An 18,991-nucleotide genomic window follows, 5' to 3' on the forward strand; every position below is an offset into this window, starting at 1 on the left:
TCAAAGTTACATGAATTAATATTAAGACCGCCATATTGCTCAGATCAAGTTGTTTCAATCGGTCAGCCTTAAAGCCGATGCTTTTAATTACGCAATTTTAACACCGGCTGCAAATAATGAACAGTAATTATCCTCGTGAGACGTCCAAAGTTAAACTTTGGTATGAAGCGCGCGCGATAAGTATAACGTTTGGAAAATAAACGGTGCGGATGTTTTGAAGAGAACCTACAATCGCACGTCCTGCTTGACCTGTTTCACTGGAGCAAACCTAAATTTAGGCTCTGTGTTCACATCTGAGCTCAAGACGCAGGCTGTGTGTGCGCTCCATCTGGCTGTCAGAGTTTTGATCTTGTCTAAATGAAGTCATTCCCTTCACCGCCTATCCTGTGATCACCAAACAGTCCGGGTTCCAACTGTAAACAATCTCACACTTTTTAGAAAACTACTCAAAAACACATCTTAAAATACAAAGATGTGGATGTCATGTGGATATTATATAATGAAATATTGACCTTATGTTATACACACCAGCTTTTGCATACAAAATAAATAAATAAATACATAAAAGTAATAATAAAATAAAAAGAATCAAGTGCTCCATTTGAGACACAGCCATAGCGAATAGGGACCGCCCATCTAACAGGAACGGTTTCAGAATGTTCTGGCAAGGTTCTCGCTTCTAGTAACATTATAGAATCTTCGTCCAAGTTATCTGGTCTTTAGTACGGTTTTCAAAAAGTTAGCACAAAAACATTATTTATACATGTACTGGAGACTTTCAGAAGTCAGGCCTTGAATCAATCCCGTCTCATCGGAGGTGATGTGTCTGAAAATATACAGTTTACGTTTCACAAACTAATATTAATAATAGCACATGAACACATAAAAAGGAATAGTTCACTGAAAAATTGTAATTCTGTCATGAATTACTCACCCTCATGTCATTCCAAACCCGTATAACCTTTGTTCATCTTCGGAACACATATTAAGATTTTTTTTTTGATGAAATCCAAAAGCTTTCTGACCCTGCATAGACAGCAATGTAACTGAAATATTCCCAGACCCAGAAATGTAGTAAGCACGTCGGTAAAATCGTACATGTGACATCAGTGGTTCAACCGTAATTTTACGAAGCTACGAGAATACTTTTTGTGTGCAATGAAAACAAAAACAACGACTTTACTCAACAATTCCTCTCCCTCGCACGCCATCTGCCGCCATTATCGAGAGAACCTCTGCATGTAAACAACGCATGTGTGTGGTGCTGCTGACGTAGAACACGCATGCGCTGCGCCTTGTTTACGAGCAGAGGAATGTACACGCATGTGTCGCGGCAGACAGAACATACTTAGTAATCAAACATCATTGCGAAACATCTAACTTGTTCTATTAAACGCTGATGATTCAAGTAAAACAAGTAAGGGTGAATAAAAGAAGCATGATCTTCTGAAAACAAAAACAAAAGTATAGATCAAGTTAAAACGAATTCCGCAGCTTCTCTGTTCACCATAAAGTACTGAATAGTAGAGCTAGCAAAACATTTCCTTACATAGCTTACTGCTGTTGAGATATAACGTATGTTTTTGGCCCACTCTCAAAGAGAAGCAGGTGAAATATATAAAAGCCTTCACAGCAGCGCACATGCATCAGCCAGGTCTGAAGTGTTGCTCTGCTGTCCATTTTTGTGTCCTGGTGAAGACTGGTGGCGTCAATCTTAGATATAGTGTTGTCTTTGCAACCTAGCACTAAAAGCATGATGATTTGATTCCATAGACGATAATGGGTTCAGTACTGGATCTCCAGTGATTGTTGTCATCGCTCTGTCTGGTTTAATAAAACACACATTCACAGTCGTGAACAGATACCCGCTTCTCTTCTCAGAAATGACATATTTGGCTCAGCTGCCTCTGAAGACTTTTTGTAAACAATGAGAAGAGTTAATATCTAACAGACACAAAAAATAATAGATTAGGCATGGTCCATGTATTGTACTTTCATTCCAGGAGGAATGAGAGAGCTGGAGAACATTCTCTGAATTCCCCTCTAAGGCTCTGGGAGGCAAAGAGCCAGACAGACTTTTATCACACTGGCCAGAAACACTGGGATTTTAAAGCAAGCCTCACAAGCTAAATCATGCAAAATATATGCAAAAAATGGACACATCATCCAGTGTCCTGTTAAATGTTCAATCAAATTATAAATTAATATAAATTACAATCAAATTATGTTGCAGTATCAAAGCATCATTAACTTTGCACTTGCTTATAAAGAATGGATATTCATTAAATATAAGCTGGATTTTAACGACAGAAACTGCAAGTACTAAGTAAGGCAAGTACTGTGTGGACTCTCAGAAACTATAGACAGATTCCAAATCTTACATTGTAATTTTGTTCTCTGTGGTATTATTACAAATACTGAAACCTATTTATTTATTTTTTTTGAAGTCATATGACAACTAAAAAAAGTTTTACAATTTTGTCACTGTGACAACTTACTACCAGAAATGAGTGCAAAAATTACAAGAACTATTTTACTGGCCAAATAATACACAAGCTCTAACAGAAGAATGATTGTAAATTCTTTAATAAAATGTATATCATTGAAATGTCTGCTTTTCAACCCTCAGAAGTGTCTCTATTCACTTCCATTTTATGTGCCTCACCATAACCTTTGTTTTTGGCCATTTTTATAGTTAATATTATAAATAAAATGAGGGACAAGTCAAAATAACGGTTTGCAGTAATCAGTATTATGAAATTCCATTAAACTCAGCTTCTATTAAAACCAGAATATTTCTTTAATTCAGCCTGTGTGATCATTCTTGCTGGGAAAATGAACTTTTTCCTGAAATTTAGTGTGTTAGTCTACAGCATTTGATTTGCACCACACATCTTGCTTTATTAAAGCTTTATCTTGGTCTCATCTGACTACAAACTCCTTTCTTTCTGGTTTACTATTATGCATTATTGGCAAACTCCAGATGTGCTTCATTTGGTTCTTGAGTAACAGCTTCTTTTGTTCTATCCTCTCATACAGGCCAGTGTTCTGTGGAGCACTTTACATGATAAACTGGTGCACTCTCAGCTACTAAAGCCCTTGAAAATAACCATTATCTTCTCTTTTTTTTTTTTTTTTTTACCCGAGGATCATACAAGCGAGTTTTGAGGGACAATCTTTTCTACAATCATCCGAGTAGTTTGATATACTCTTACTGATAATTGAGCTTGATTCACATACTGTTTTCAGAATTTATGCATTTGTTTTACTCTGGCTTCTTTACTAACATTTACTTCATTTTCACAGCCAACCTATAGCTTATTATTCAAACTGAATAACCATCAGCAAGAGGAAAATTGCCCGAGATTCAATAAAAAAAGAATCACAGAGAGCTTAAAAAAAAATGGTTTAGGGTCCAGTTTCTACTCTACGGATGTCGCTTTCTATTTTTATTTCAGTGACGTTTGTAAGAAACCATCCCAAAATACTCCCTCCTCCACATTTTCTGTTAATTTATAAAGATTTCTTGAACTTTTGTTCTGCCAAGAACGGATAAACTCTGGCTGTGACATATAAAAACCTCCATGTTTTCATATTCCAGACAGACATTAATATTAGTGTCATCTGAGAATAGAAGCACCTGTCAAACACCAGATTGTTTATAATAAATCATTATAATACATACACTTGTCCCGGATTGGCTGGAGTGATATATGATCACGGTGAGCCATAACAGAATCTTTTACAGTGTGCACGTCGCAACGTTTACAGAGCAATGACCACACCGTCATCAACATTTACAACATTTTAGCTAAGATTGTTTATGATAATGATGCAACAAACATCTGATAACTTCCAGCCGACCCAGTCCCAAATAACACTGTTAAAAGTAAACATTTAACAGAAACTACACAGACATAAAAGACCTCAATAGGCATGCTCTGCACATAAAAGTCCTGTATCCTGTATTCTGCATCTTGTTTTGAATTTATTTTCTCTGCCATTGAATATTGCTCATTTGATGTGGCGCCAAGTCGTTTCGCTAGAAGCCTAATGAAAAATTTGGTTCCACTAAATGTCGCTTTTATTTCTTTCTGTAATAATGCGGAATTTGGGCAAGTCACTTGGCCCATGAAAGATGTGTTCCATATGTCACATGCACCCTTAGTGGGAACGTTTTTAATTATCTGTTGGTCTGACCTTTACAGAGGAAACCAGAGCAGATTGATCTGTGACCCTGAGGATCATACGGCCACAACGATCACATCCTGAGACATCAAATTCATTGGATGGCAAGGTCTTAAACCCAACTTTGATTTAGACGTCAGTAACTAGTCAAAACAAATACTGATATTGACCATTTGACAGAAAATTGAATTGCTATGTCAAAGAAAAAACAAAAGCCTGAAATTAAAACATTTAAATTTGTCAGTAATTGGCCTGGAGTATTCGAAAGTAGATCTCCCTTTCAACAGCTTAGGATGGGGTGGCTCAAAAGACTGAAAGTAAACCAAACAACTGACAACCGTTGTAGCCAAGAAACAGAAAAATCACTAAGGAACAATATAAAAGAGTGGTTCTTAACCTTTTTGACTTAAAGGCCCCCACACTGTTCAACAAAAAAATTCAAAGGGCTTTTATATAAACTATATTTCTTCCGGCATTTTCTGCTGTAATTATGACAAATGTGCTAGTTTTCAAATTAACCATAACTATTTTTGTGATTCCAGACTAGTCAATTGTATGTTCTGTAATAATAATAAAAAAAAAGTAGCTGATAATATACATATAATAAATAATTTGACTTTTTTGAGCATTTCAATTATTATAATTAGATAATTTTTTATATAAATTAATTTAAATCATTTTAAGTCATCTTACGGCACCCTGGTTGAGAACCACTGATATAGAGAATGATGAAATGCTTTCAGTCACTTAATTCAAGTCATTTAAGAGCAAGAGGGTTGGAAAATGTGTGGAAAAAAAAGTTATCCATACTGAATAAATGATTAAATGCATGAATATATACAGAAAATTTGTGTAATTTGCAATACTGTGTGTAATAATATTTGTTATACTTTACACACAGCACATATTTTCATATATATTCATATTCAAGTATGGATACAAAGTTAAGAACAGAAGGGTTATTAAATAATATTTATGCAAAATAAATATAAATAAAATTGATATTATAATAAAAAATAGCTACACAAATTCCATTAAAAGAATAGTGGTAGAATCCACATTCTAAACCATCAATCATAGCACTTATTTACCTAATCTGTTATGTAGTACAGCAAAGTAGCAGACTTTGGGGAAGTCGTGGCCTAATGGTTAGAGAGTCGGACTCGCAAGGCCACGTCACGTCACTCGTCACTCACATTCAAAAAAAAAATAATAATAATTTTTTTTTTGTACCATAACATCATTACCATCCCATCTGCAGGTGTAGCCTAAAATTCCTTCCTAATGCTGACGCTCTATGTCAGGAACTGCTACAGCTTCCCCTACTGACAGCACAAGAAAACATGAAAGACATTCTAATTGACAAGGTTAGTTTTTCAGTGATTTAAAAAAATAAAATGCTAGAACTTTTTTCAGTTATATTTCAGCCAGGACCATTTCATCTTACACAAGACAAACACACTACAGTCCAGACGTGAAGAACAAAAGTGTTTATTTTAGTGAACCATTAGGATCAGAATAAATAAAGGGTGAGCGTTTGCCAGTGTTATTTTTCTCTCTCATGCAGAGAATCCCTCCTGTCATTCCAGATTCCCTCCTGGAGGGTTGTTACTTCAAAGTTTAAATACTAAAATTGCCCAATTCTCCCACTGTCGTTTGGTGCCCAGCATGGGGTTGCAGTGCATTCTTTTGTAAACCTGTCTAAACAGACTTCCTCTCAGGGCAGAGCGCTGCAGAACATAGCGGCTCCTCAGCTGACCACTGACAAACACAAATACTTTATGTCCAACCAGAGCCTTTGGTCAAATGATCCCTTAAATATTTACAACTACTAACAATCAAACTTCAAATAAAAAAACAAAAACAAAACAAAAATACATGTATATTAACAATTCTCATAAGACCATCAACAGTTAGTGTGCTAATTCAAAGATTTAACATTTCAGATCAGTAAACAAAATCATGTAGAAAGTTAACAAAAAAATAATATGAACACCTGCAAAGCAAATACATTTGGTATTCACAAGAGCTGGCAACAGAAAGTAACAATTTAGAAAAAAACAAACACCTTTTTTTGTTCAACTCCTGGGCTTTAAACACAAAATTAGCCCAATAATCAAGCCAGTTGAGATGTGTAAAAAGCAAACAAGAGGCTTTGTGTGAGTGCCAGGCGAAGAGCATCGTCTCTTATTTGGACTTCGGACCTCATGTTGGCCTTTCTAAATGCAATGCAGAGAGAGTGAGTAGTCCTATGAGCGTTCCTGAAGTCAGCAGGCTGTGTAGCCAGAGGTTGGTGGGTGAAAGGTGAGAGATAAAGGTTAATTGAGGGAGGGCGACCTTTCTGTGGTCCACAGGAGCTCGATGTAGGGCCATTTGGTCTGTAGACAGCGCTTGACCGGGGTGTCGTCCGTACGTACCATTGGATCCTCAAAACCCATGACCAAAGCAGTGCCCTCAACATAACTCACCTGGCAGAGAGAAACACAACGGGTTAACATGCAACACATCTGTGTATGTACAATCACTTCCTGATCCTCTTAATAAAACCATGGCCCTTGTTTCTGGGAATGCCAGCGTGTCTCTCTCAGTATGCGTTTCATTACAGACCTGGCCTCTTGCTATTACATCATCAGACATGAGACAGCCGATGACTTCCATATGGAGGGCGTCATATTGCCAGGAAGGAATCTGCCCTTGACAAAGTGTCATGATAAACATGCGCCCTCATTTTTTTGTTGCTGTTGTACATTGTGTTATACAAGTAAAACCTTTTCACAGGTTTCGTTGGTGCCAATAGTGAGCCTGATTGGAGATCCACTGGCCAATCAACTTCCTTTAGGCATTGCCTAATTCAACCCAGTCTTGAGTAAAAGCCATAAAGCTCCATGGCGCTCCCTCTGGTGGCAGCCACAAACATCTCTACACCAACATCACCAACCCATTATGCAGTGAGGCTCAGACATGCTAACAGCGGAAATCACTCTGTCCAAACCATTGGGAATCAGATCACACACTCTCAAGACTCCACTTGTCATTTTTCTTCTAAGTAGCCAACTAACCTCTGCTCAACCTTGTGTTTCAGCAAAAAAGTTGCTTTTGTCATCACCCATGAAGTGTTCATCGGCTTTCCCAGAGTTAAGAGAACCATCCATGAAAACAAACATGCATTGATGTTCTCTTTGACTACAGAAAGATGTTAGATTGATTTAAGACTGCAAAAGTGAAGAAAAGGATGTTGAGATGATCTCTTGAACTGTAAGCTTTCAAATCTGAACTTTCATGATCTGCAAACCACCTCGGCTCAGCTGGCTCTACTACTACAATTACTTCCATATTTCTCAAGCTGTCTATTTTACCAAACCCCATCAATCCCCATTTTACAGCTGTGCATTAGCTCTTGGCAGTAGAATGCAATGGAAGGAAGAGCGACATCCTCCAGCTGACTAGACTGTGAACCATAACCAGCCATTTCAAGTCACAATAAAGCCCTAGATCTTGTTAGAAGGCACACATTCATCATCACTGCAGCCAGTCAACTCTGGTCGCATGGACCAGCGGGTTCTCCATGTTAGAACATGCCTTTTATAAAACTTATCAACACCCTATGCATGTTTACTTGAAACAATCCAAATATTTTCACTGGTCAGCCAGATTTCATGTTCTGAAGGTTTTTGGCCTGTTTGGTTGAAGATAACAGTCTGCTGTTGGTTAGCTGGGCTTGGGTTCAGCTCGAAGTCTATGCTTTAAAATAAACATTTCTTTATATTCAGACTAAAACAAATGCATGTGTGCTCTTAATCAGTCAGAGAATGTCAGTCTGACTACACACGGACTCAATAAAGGCCACATCAAGAACTGACTGATCCTATATAAAGCTGATATATCTAGCAAACATCTTATGAATGTGTACTGAATTACAGCCAGCAGTAACAAATTTAATCAATTAAGCTTTTTGTCAAGTACTCTGACAATAAAACAAACTCGTTATCGAATCACACTGACTGCAGAAAGAAAGGGGTCCAGAATGCACAAGTGAAATGAAGCAGGAGTGCTGGAGGAAGATGGAATCCCTTTGGATGATTATATGACTTGAACAGAAAGGCAGTCTGGGCTTTGGCTTCCAAGTGCCAGTATGGTCTGTGTTAGAGCCAGAGGAGCTCTTTACCTTTTGCAAGGTGTTTGGTTCCTGAGAAAGGGCCCCTGTGAATATACGAGTGGCACAGAGGAAACCTCAACAACAAAGGCTGCACACTTTACTGCTGCTGCTAATGCGTTTGCCAGAGTAATGAAGAGTAACCTGTGTGTCCTCAGGGGCCTGATGTGGCAGTTCCTACCCATTATCCCTAAACTTCTGTCAATCTCCTTCTCACACACATGCACTTCCTTTAAGCATAGGGTCACACGCACACACACTGTGATCAATGAACGTACAAGGCGGTCAGGGGTGCTTTCTCTAGTGCTTAAGGATGGCATGTGTAAATGTCATTAGCACTCTTTATGGGGATGTGTATGGAATATGGGCAATGGTTCACAATGGTCAGAAAAAGCACTACCAGTGGCAATATAGAGAACATGAGATGAGAATAAGCACCTGGAACAACATCAGAGTGAATATTAAAAGTATATTAAGCAGTCTTTGTTCCAATAGTTTTTTAAAAACTTATTTTAACTACCAAAACAAACAAGCTACTTGTTTAAACACTTTTGTGTAAACAAAATAAAATTTATTTGGGGACTTCCGGTGGTAAACTGAAGCGCATGGCCGCATAATCGCGCACTCCCGTTCGGTCGGAGATTATTCCCCAATTTAAATATAAGATTTATTTTTTTATTCAATCAATGATGGAAGGGGAAAAATACAGGAAAGGCAAGGGAAAGCAGTCCGGGAAAGCAGAGAAGAGTGATAAAATAACGACTGAGGGCTTCATGGCCGATGAACAAGGAGAGAGTAATGGCGCGCATGGACAGAACGTGAAATTAACAGCGATGGATATGGAAGATAACATCGCCGCCATCCGCACAGATATAAAGATGATGGCCACGGAGATGAAGTCTGAACGGATTAACTTTCGAGACAGAATCAGAGACGACTTGAAAAGGGAACTAGCGGACATTCGAGATGAAATTCACCAGAAGTTAAATGAGATCACAACCGATCTAAAAACTACAACTGACAGAGTGAGTGAGGCCGAGGCTCGGATAGCCGATGTTGAAGAGTGGTCCGTGGACTTTCGAGAGGCATTGAGCCAGTCACTACAAGCTCAGGAAAGTTTGCAGTCAAAGCTAACGGATTTGGAAGCACGGTCAAGGCGTAACAATGTTCGTATTTACGGCATCCCAGAGGGAACTGAGGGAAACAGTATTCTTCAATTCACTGAGAACTTTATTAGAAAAGAGCTGGAATCCCTTGCTGATGTTGACCTTGGAATACAACGATGCCACAGAGCGCTTGGTCCCAAACCGCCCAGAGAGGCGCAACCCAGATCGGTGATTGTGTACTTTCAGCAGTTTAAAATTAAAGAGATGGTTCTGCATTCCGCGTGGAAGAAAAAGGAGATCTACCACAGCGACAGGAGGATCTACTTCGATCATGACTATCCTGCAGAAACGCTAGCAAAGAAGAAGGCGTATGCGCAGATCAGGAGGGTTCTCCGAGAAAAAGGAATACGGTTTCAAACACCGCCGCCAGCGAAACTGCGAGTCTTTTTTGACAGTGGTCCGATTACCTATGGAAACGCAGCGGAAGCAGTAGAGGACCTGAAGAAGAGGGGATTGTCGATTGACTGGGAGAAAACAGCAGAAGTTGAGGTTGCTGAAAAAGCACGGAAGGCCTCCTGGCAGCGATCAACGAGCACGGCAAATCGGCAGACCCGCCAGGAATGGATTAAGGAGAAGCTACGGAGTTTTCACCGGCCAAGATAGATTTAGAGGTAAAGTTAAAGGAATTGGGAGATAACAGACTGCTAAGTGACTTTGTATTATAAAAGTAAAGAATCGGGTAAGCGAGGTAGTAGTCTGGTTATGGACATCAATGATTTAATGACATTTGCACCAAGGGACAATGTTGAATGCCCTCAATGTGTGGGAGTAACGTTAAAGACTAGGCTACCTGTGTACTATCAAGTCGACTTTAATTTTCCTATTAAGACTGTTATTCTTTATTAATATCCCCCTTCATATTGAATGTAGCAAACGATGAGTCTTTACTTCTGTTGGAGTTTAAATAACCGATTTAACTGAATAGAGTTATCCTTAGCCTTCAATAAGAATATAGCTGACCGACAAATACGGGCAATACATTTGTTTTTGGTATTTCTAAGTGCATACAGTACATCCTTGAGGGTACTATAGGTTGCACTGAAGGGGGGCTCTGGTGGTTAGCTAGACTATTCCCCCCACATTACGAAGTGTTTATTACTTAAAAAATGGAAGTCTACTTTTGTTTTTTGGTTTGTTTGTTTTTTTTGTTCTGTAATGTTCTGATTTTGTTCTACAGTTCGAATATAGTTCAGGTTTGGTCACCAATAACGTGGTTTACAAACAGTGTTTTGTTGTGGTTTAAATGCAATGTCAGGAATATAGGGTGATTACCCTTAATGTAAATGGTCTACACAATCCAATTAAGAGAAGCAAGGCTATTGCAAAGATGAAAAAGGAAAAGTTGCATATCATATTTTGGCAAGAAACTAATTTCAACAATGCAGAACATGAAAAATTAAAAAAACTAGGGTTTAAGAAGGTATTTTATTCATCCTATAAGAAAGGGAAAAGAAGAGGGGTAGCAATACTAATTTCTAATAGTGTGAACTTTCGAGTGGTTTCTGAATTCACTGATAGAGAGGGCCGTTATGTTTTAGTTAAGGGATTTCTAGATCAGAAAGAAGTTACACTAGTTAATGTGTATATAGCCCCTGAGCAGGACAATTCCTGTATTAGAGAAATTTCTCAGTTAATTGCCTAGGAAGCCTCTGGGGTTCTAATATGCGGAGGAGACTGGAATACCCAAATACAGCCTAAACTCGATTCCTCTAATGCACTGAAGAGGTTAACCACTAGAGCCAGGATAACTAAAAACTTTTGATGGAGATGGGACTGGTTGATGTGTGGAGGGATTTCCATCCAACTGACAAACAATTCACATTCTACTCGGCAAGTCAAGATGTTCATTCAAGGATTGATTACTTTTTTATTAGTAACTCAGATAGACACAGAATTATAGATTGCAAGATAGGAGTCAGAGATATATCTGATCACTCAGCTGTCTACTTGACTGCATTTAAATAATAAAAAGAAGGATATGTTGTGGCGACTTAATACAAGCATTTTGAATGATAGTACATGTAAGGAATACGTACAGAAAGAACTGGCAGATTATATGGATAACAACAATAATGGAAAAGTATCGCCAAGTGTCCTGTGGGATGCCCTAAAATCAGTGATCAGGGGAAGCTCATAGCTCTCACATCTTATAGAAAAAAGGAAAGATGTAAAAGGCTGCTTGATTTGCAATAAAATCTGAACATTTTAGAGAGAACATGTTGAGAAGAAATCGTATATATTAAAGGGGTCATATGATGCAATTTAATTTTTCCTTTCTCTTTGGAATGTTACAAGCTCTTGGTGCATAAAGAAGATCTGTAAATTTGCAAAGACTAAAGTCTCAAATCCAAAGAGATATTCTTTATAAAAGTTAAGAGTCAGCCACACCCCCTTAAAACGGCTCGTTCGAACACGCCCCCACATATCTACCTCACTATGTGGGAAGATTTGCATAACGCCGCCCAAATGTTCACGCAAAGAAAGAAGGCGTAACTTTTATTCTTATTTTTAGCAGCATCATATGACCCCTTTAAATCAAATAAACAATGTTAAAAAGAAAATAACTAAATTATATGAGGAAGAATTAGAGAAAAAAGCTAAATTCGTTAGACAGAGATATTATGAAAATGGTCCTAAGGCTCTGAAGTTGTTGGCATGGAGGCTAAGGAAGCAACAGGCTGAGAGTACAATATATGAAATTAAGGATCCCAAAACCAAAAAAATTTGCCATAAGCAAGGAGATATTCACAATATTTTTGAAAATTATTATAAAAATCTATAAGGAACCAAATACAACCAGCTCACTGGAAATAAATTCATTTTTAGAATCACTTGACTTACCTTCCATAGGCGAAGTACAAAATAAAGCCCTAATGGCAGAGATCACAAAGGAAGAAATAGGGAAAGCAATTTCTAGATTAAAAGTTAATAAAGCACCGGGAACAGATGGCTTTCCAACTGAGTGGTATAAGACTTTTAAAGATCAATTACTTTTTGATTGTTTTAACTATACACTTAAAGGTGGTGAACCACCAAGAACGTGGAGCGAGGCAATAATTTTGGTTATTCCTAAAGAGGGTAAAGACAAAAAGGAGTGTAGTGCATTTAGGCCAATTTCTGTACTAAATATGGATTATAAATTATATGCATAAATATTAGCTAAAAGACTGGAAGATATAATACCAGAATTAGTAGATTCAGACCAGACAGGATTTGTACGTGACAGACAGACGCAGGATAATATTAGGTGGGTGCTGCATGTAATTGATCATGTCATTAAAGAAAACATCAGAGCAGTAGTAATTAGTTTAGACACCGAAAAGGCATTTGACTCGGTTCGCTGGGAGTACCTGTATTTGGCATTGAGAAGATTTGGTTTTAAAGATGAGTTCATTAGATATATTAAAACTTTGTATTCATCACCAAAGGCTAGAATAAGGATTAATGGGCATCTCACTCAGAGTATTAATCTGGAAAGAGGCTGCCGCAAAGGCTGCCCTCTCAGCCCTGCCCTTTTTGCTTTATTCATTGAGCCCATTGCTCAGTCAGTTAGAGACGAACAGGAGATAAAAGGAATTAGGGTTAGAGGTTTACAACAAAAGATTTGTCTGTATGCAGACGACATACTCTTGTTTGTTGCAGCACCAGAGGTTAGTATTCCTAGGTTGATGTCCATGTTAAAAAAATTTGGAACTTACTCAGGATATAAATTAAATGTTAAAAAAAACAAATCTTAAGTTATAACTACACCCCTCAGAATGACATGCCGAGTAGGTTTAAATTTAATTGGAACTCATCAAGTATTAAGTACTTGGGGATTATAATAACAAAGGATATTTCTAAATTATTTGACAGTAATTATGGTCCTACAAGTAAGAACATTAAATCAGATATAGATAGGTGGTCCCAACTGCCCTTAGAGATGCATAACAGGATAGATACAGTAAAAATGAACGTGCTTCCCCGACTTCTATACCTTTTCCAATCCTTACCAGTTGAAGTTCCATTAAAACAATTTACTGAATGGGATAAGTGGACTTCAAGATTCATATGGGGGGGTAAGAGACCAAGAATTCAATTTAAAACACTGCAGCTATCTAAAGAGAAAGGGGGTAGATCACTACCATGTTTTTCAGACTATTTCAAAGCTGCCCAGCTAAGATCTTTAGCATGCTGTTGTAATCCAGAATATATAGCAAAGTGGAAGGATTTGGAGATCTCTCAGCTTGCTATACCACTGCAATCAGTACTTGGTAGCAAAATCTTATATGGACAGTATTCTAAAAGTTTAAATCAGTGGACTAAAGTTCCTCTCAGAATCTGGTTTAAAGAATGCAAATCAACATTACTTGTAAGACAATCTAAACTGCTAAAATGGGTTGCTTTCGACCCTGACTTTAAACCAGCAAGGGCTGATGGGAGGTTTCAGCTCTGGTATAGGCTTGGCATCACCTCTTTTAGTTCAATTTCGTCAAAGGGAGAATTAGATAGCTTTCAGGAGATTTCTGATGCATATGGTCTGGAAAAACTTGATTTTTTCAGGTACTTACAAGTTAGGACTTATTTTAATAAAGAGGTAAGATACATGGAGAAGCATGATACCAATTTAATTGATCTGTTAATTGATATGTATAAAAATAAAGACAATAGGAAACTTGTCTCAAAACTATATCTAGCTATTCAGTCCATTAAGAAACATTCAACAAATAAGGTTAGATTAAAATGGGAGAAAGAAACCGGTCTAAGCATCTCAGGGGAAGACTGGCTGAATATCTGTTCTGTACAGGCTACTTCTACCAGCTCGGGTATGTGGAGAGAATTCTGCTGTGAAATATTATTAGATACTTTACAACCCCCAAGTTAAAATCTAAATGTATTTAAAAAAGGAAATATAGATAAAATTAAACGTTGAAGTCTATAAAAATTATAGCATAGTTATCACACTTTTAATTTGACAACTAAAATGTGAACAGCAACAAAAATATTGAAGTCGAATATTCAATTGCATACTCTTGGTTTTAAAAGCACATTTAAAAGTTCTCTCAGGTTTTGCCAATTTAATATTGGAGACACGTGAGAACCAACAGAGATCATTTTTAACATTTCCTTTTGTGTTCCACAGAAGAAAGAAAATCTCATTTTGGTTTGGAATGACATAAGGGTGAGTAAATGATGACAACTTAATTATTCCTGTTGCTATAATTGCTAAAACTAAAATATATTAAAATGAGACCATAAAATAAAACTGAACGATGACTAACAAAACCACATAAGAAGCTAAACTGAAATTTAAAGTCAAATTGAAAATAATATTACACTAAAATGCATTTGACCATGCGTCTTTTAAATGATGCAAATCATCTTGCCCGGCTTGACTTTGTATAAACACAAATCAAAATAAAGAGAGAACCGAGAGCCTGAGACAATAGTCCAGTGAAACAGTTTCAGATTTTTGTGGCTTCAATATACTCTGCCCAGTCTCGAAAGCTGTCGACACTCACAGTAATGACTTGGAAGGCTTGTCTGAGAGATCATAGTGGTGTGGGCCATAAGACGGGGTGGCTCACAGACTCCACATCCCAGGGATCAGACAGGATAAGACTGACCCACCAGGGCTTTCATGCCAGCCGGGGCAATATGTGCTATTAAAGTGTGCTTGGGAATTACAAAATGAGCATGAGTGTGCCTTACCTTCTCATTGTGGTTGGACTGCTTCAGGCCATTATAGTGATACACAGGAAATGAGTCTGGGATCACAGAATCCTGGAAAAGCAAGACGACACGTGTCAGTGCGGACATGTACATCATCGGGTCTGTGGAACATCAGCAAACAGCTCTATGTGTCCTTATTCACTGTGACATATACTGCCTAGATTGGACTCCATCCATAGGATGCCAGAAAAACATTTCCGTGAGTTAAGACAACTTAACCAAAAAGTCCAATTCCAGCTCAAACACATCAAAACACACTCCATAAACTTGGACAAGAGAGCCTAAAACAACGGTTCAGTGAATGGTTTTATATGTAATGACATGCTCAAGACTGACAGCACACTGGAATACACTGCTTTACATCTAAAGCAATCACATACACCCCCACCCCCCACCCCCCCACGCAGCTGCTGAAAAGACCTGATTGCAAACCGCTGCCAGAACTCTGCAGACCAGCTCAAACCAGCAGCAAAACCCAAGCACAGAGTCTTGACAGGAGCCAAATACCTCTGTCTAGCCCCCATACCGCATGCCTGCCTTGCTGCCAAAACTACAACAGTGGACCGTGTGTGCATGTGTTTGAGTGGGTCTGAAATAGGGTTAGAGTATTTGATTTGATGGTAAATTGAGGCCTTTTTGCATGTATCCCTAAAGCCCTAATCTATTTAACACAGAGCAGTGGAGCTGCAAGTCCATGCCAACTATAACCATCAGCTTCTTCCTCCACCTCTCTCTCTCTCTCTCTGAGGGGCTACATGTACATAGATTTAATCTGGGGCTGATTGTAGGTTTATTTGAACTTAATGAAAAAACAGTAAGAAAAAGCAAACAATATTGAGCAACAGCAAGAATCAAGGGAGAGCAAAAAAAGACAGCAGGATAGCCATGATAGGATAGGTAGCTATGTTTAGTGAGCTGCCTAGCTGTCTACTGCCTTCATAGGCAGCATCCTAACCAATGTAACTCATAAGTGTCGGATTTTAAACTCTCTACATAGGCAGCCCCTCTGTGCATCACATATACTCAACTCACAGCTGATATAGATATTCAATAGAGTTTGATGTTAGCATGTTACTAATGGCATTATAACCTAATAAGGTCTAAAAAAAATAAAAAAATAATAATAATTATATATATATATATATATATATACAGTGGGTACGGAAAGTATTCAGACTGTGTGTACATTAATGAGGAAAAAAAATTAACTTAAATGATTTTAGCAAATGGCTGCAATATAACAAAGAGTGAAAAATTGAAGGGGGTCTGAATACTTTCCGTACCCACTGCATATATATATATAGCATATACAGAAATTGGGTAGGTATACACTGGGGCTGTGAATCAATGCAAAAAACAAACAAACTGAAATCTAACATTAAAACTTGTAATTAAAAATAGTTAATTCCCAAACTAATGTAGAAACAATATAAAGGAAAAACATTTTAACATGTTTTTTACGAAGTACTATGAAGGTCAAGCTCATTGTTATCCAATAAGATACCTCTATTAATTTATTATCAGAGATGCAAACAGGTAAGGGGGAAAAAAGGTGAGAAAGTTGCGCGGATCAGGGACATGATCCACACGGAATTTATTTTAAAGATACTTGCTTTACATGCTCATTTGTAGTTACTTTAAGGTATTTTTTAAAAATATTTTTTAATTACCTTGTGTCAAACCCAAAAAAACATTGAACATCTTGTTGCAACATTTTACAAAAATCAAGACTGAATATATTTGGTCAAAATCCTATGTTATAAAAGATGAAGTGCTATGCAGGCTAGTTAAGACAATATTGGCTGATGCTGACCAAAAATGCAAAATGTTTGCCCTTTCTCTCTTCTCCGTTCTCCCATATCTCAGACCTCAAATACATAAAATATTACCCTTTTTAGTCAGTTTTTTTAAGTAAAGAGTAAAGAAAATACTATACAAAACTAAACTATAAACTCTAAACTCTATAAAACTAAGAATAGCAGTTGCCAAGGGGTAATCAGTCTTATGTTTCAAATACAAGTAAGATCTACCTTTTCATAACTAAATTTAAAAAAGTTATGACCAGTCTTGAAGAAAAAAATTAGATGACTAACTTTTTAAATTTCTAAATTGACTATTTTCAATCTTTGAGGAAAAAGAGTATATATTAACTAGTGGTCGACCGATATGGGTTTTTTGACAGCCAATGCCGATATCTTGGAAAGCATCTCCAGTAAAGCTGAACTCTCCTCCTGTCAGCATTCAATTTGCATGGATCGACTGTCAACCAGAGAACACGCGATCATGCAGGATACAAATGCATACTTCACAAGATCTCAACTAGATTCAACTAAGTCTGCAAGGTTTGTGAAATTAAATGTTCATTAGTCATTCAAAGATTTGTTTAAATGACATAAATGCGTGTTTGCTGAATGCTGACGGCAAATGAGAAAGTATTATAATGTTTGCCTTTCGATTACTAATAATATTAAAGCAATCGTTATAATACTCTTTTGTATACATTTTAATTCCTTTGTTTAACAGTTCTATCTGATTATTAGATAGACTTATATCCATATTAGACAGAACTGAACGACGACAGCGAACAAGAGGGAGAATGTGAGCGGCTGCCGTTCTCAGCGCCGTCAAAATAAAAGTTCCGCCTCGAACACATCGGCCAAACAGAAAAATGTATCGGCCTTGGCGATATATCGGTCGACCACTAATATTAACTGATTTGGAAATCTTTTTTGTTTTAACATTTAATAGACCGAAACTGCTTATTTACTATCAACAATTACAGAAACATGCTCAATCTCATAACAATCCTTTGATGGTTAATGCTAACAATCATCACATAAACCCATTATAATTAACAAGAAAAGCCAGTAAATTAACTACAGGAGGTGGGGGGAAAAAGACTAAAAGAAATATAAAAAATATTTAAAAAATAATTTTAGTATATTCATAATTGACATTTGAATTTACAGACATTTATTCTGGGATTGCAGTCACCAACAAGGGTACATACAATGTCAGCTTTTTTCTATATTTACAAATAGGGAGACACTTTCTGATTGCATCAAAGCCTAGTGAGCTGTCCACTCATGCAGCATTTTGATCTTGGTAAACATGTCTAATCAACTTGAAAGAGAGACATGATACATGTATTACCTGGTCAGGGAAGAACTCCTGCAGAAACTGGCTTAACAGAATAATACCCAACCCCTCTGGATCCAGCTTACTCTTCATCAGATTCACACTAAGAGAGAGAGAAAGAATGAGTTCGATGGGGGGCCATGAAAGGTGTAGCTCATTGTGTGTGCACATGTTGCATGTTTTCTGCATGTCTTGCTCATTGGCATCCTTGAGCAGTGAAATGTGTTGTCTGAGGTTGTCGTCAAAATGAGCTAATTTTAATTTTTAATCAAATGTAGCTTTGGTAAGCATAACAGAATCCTTTTACAAAAATTTAAAAATCTTACTGACCCCAAACTTTTGAAGGGTAGTACATAAATTAAAAAAATAAAGGGTTTCTGCCTCATGAGGACCTGAGAGGTGTTTATTTTAAGTTGTTTAATAAAATTTTGGAGCTACATCACCCCTGCATTATACTTTATGAATTGTGGTTAATATATCCGGATCTCTGTCAAAGATCAGTTGTGTGAAAGTTGTGCACTTCATATGTTCAGGTTTGGCTTGTCAGCTGAATAATGTTTAAACAGTGGCAGTGAAACCATATGTTGGTGGATGTGAGGGAGTGTGCAGTCTGGTCTTTATGACTGATATCTGA

At 37.4% G+C, this 18,991-nt stretch overlaps 1 protein-coding gene across 1 annotated transcript in view; it reads right to left on the reverse strand.

Annotated features, from left to right (window-relative positions):
* Positions 1–5,663: 5,663 nt before the first annotated feature.
* The window catches only part of mindy3 (MINDY lysine 48 deubiquitinase 3), a 66,567-nt gene continuing 53,239 nt past the window's right edge, over positions 5,664–18,991 (reverse strand). Inside the window, exons 13-15 of the mRNA XM_016488061.1 lie at positions 18,373–18,460; positions 15,199–15,270; positions 5,664–6,656 (exon numbers count right to left, since the gene is read on the reverse strand). Coding sequence (XP_016343547.1) covers positions 6,507–6,656; positions 15,199–15,270; positions 18,373–18,460 — 310 coding nt within the window. The 3' untranslated portion in view covers positions 5,664–6,506. The remainder of the gene's footprint in view (positions 6,657–15,198; positions 15,271–18,372; positions 18,461–18,991) is intronic.

Source organism: Sinocyclocheilus anshuiensis, unplaced genomic scaffold (genome assembly GCF_001515605.1).
Source record: "Sinocyclocheilus anshuiensis isolate Anshui unplaced genomic scaffold, SAMN03320099.WGS_v1.1 scaffold1239, whole genome shotgun sequence".
In the NCBI taxonomy this organism is placed as follows: domain Eukaryota; kingdom Metazoa; phylum Chordata; class Actinopteri; order Cypriniformes; family Cyprinidae; genus Sinocyclocheilus; species Sinocyclocheilus anshuiensis.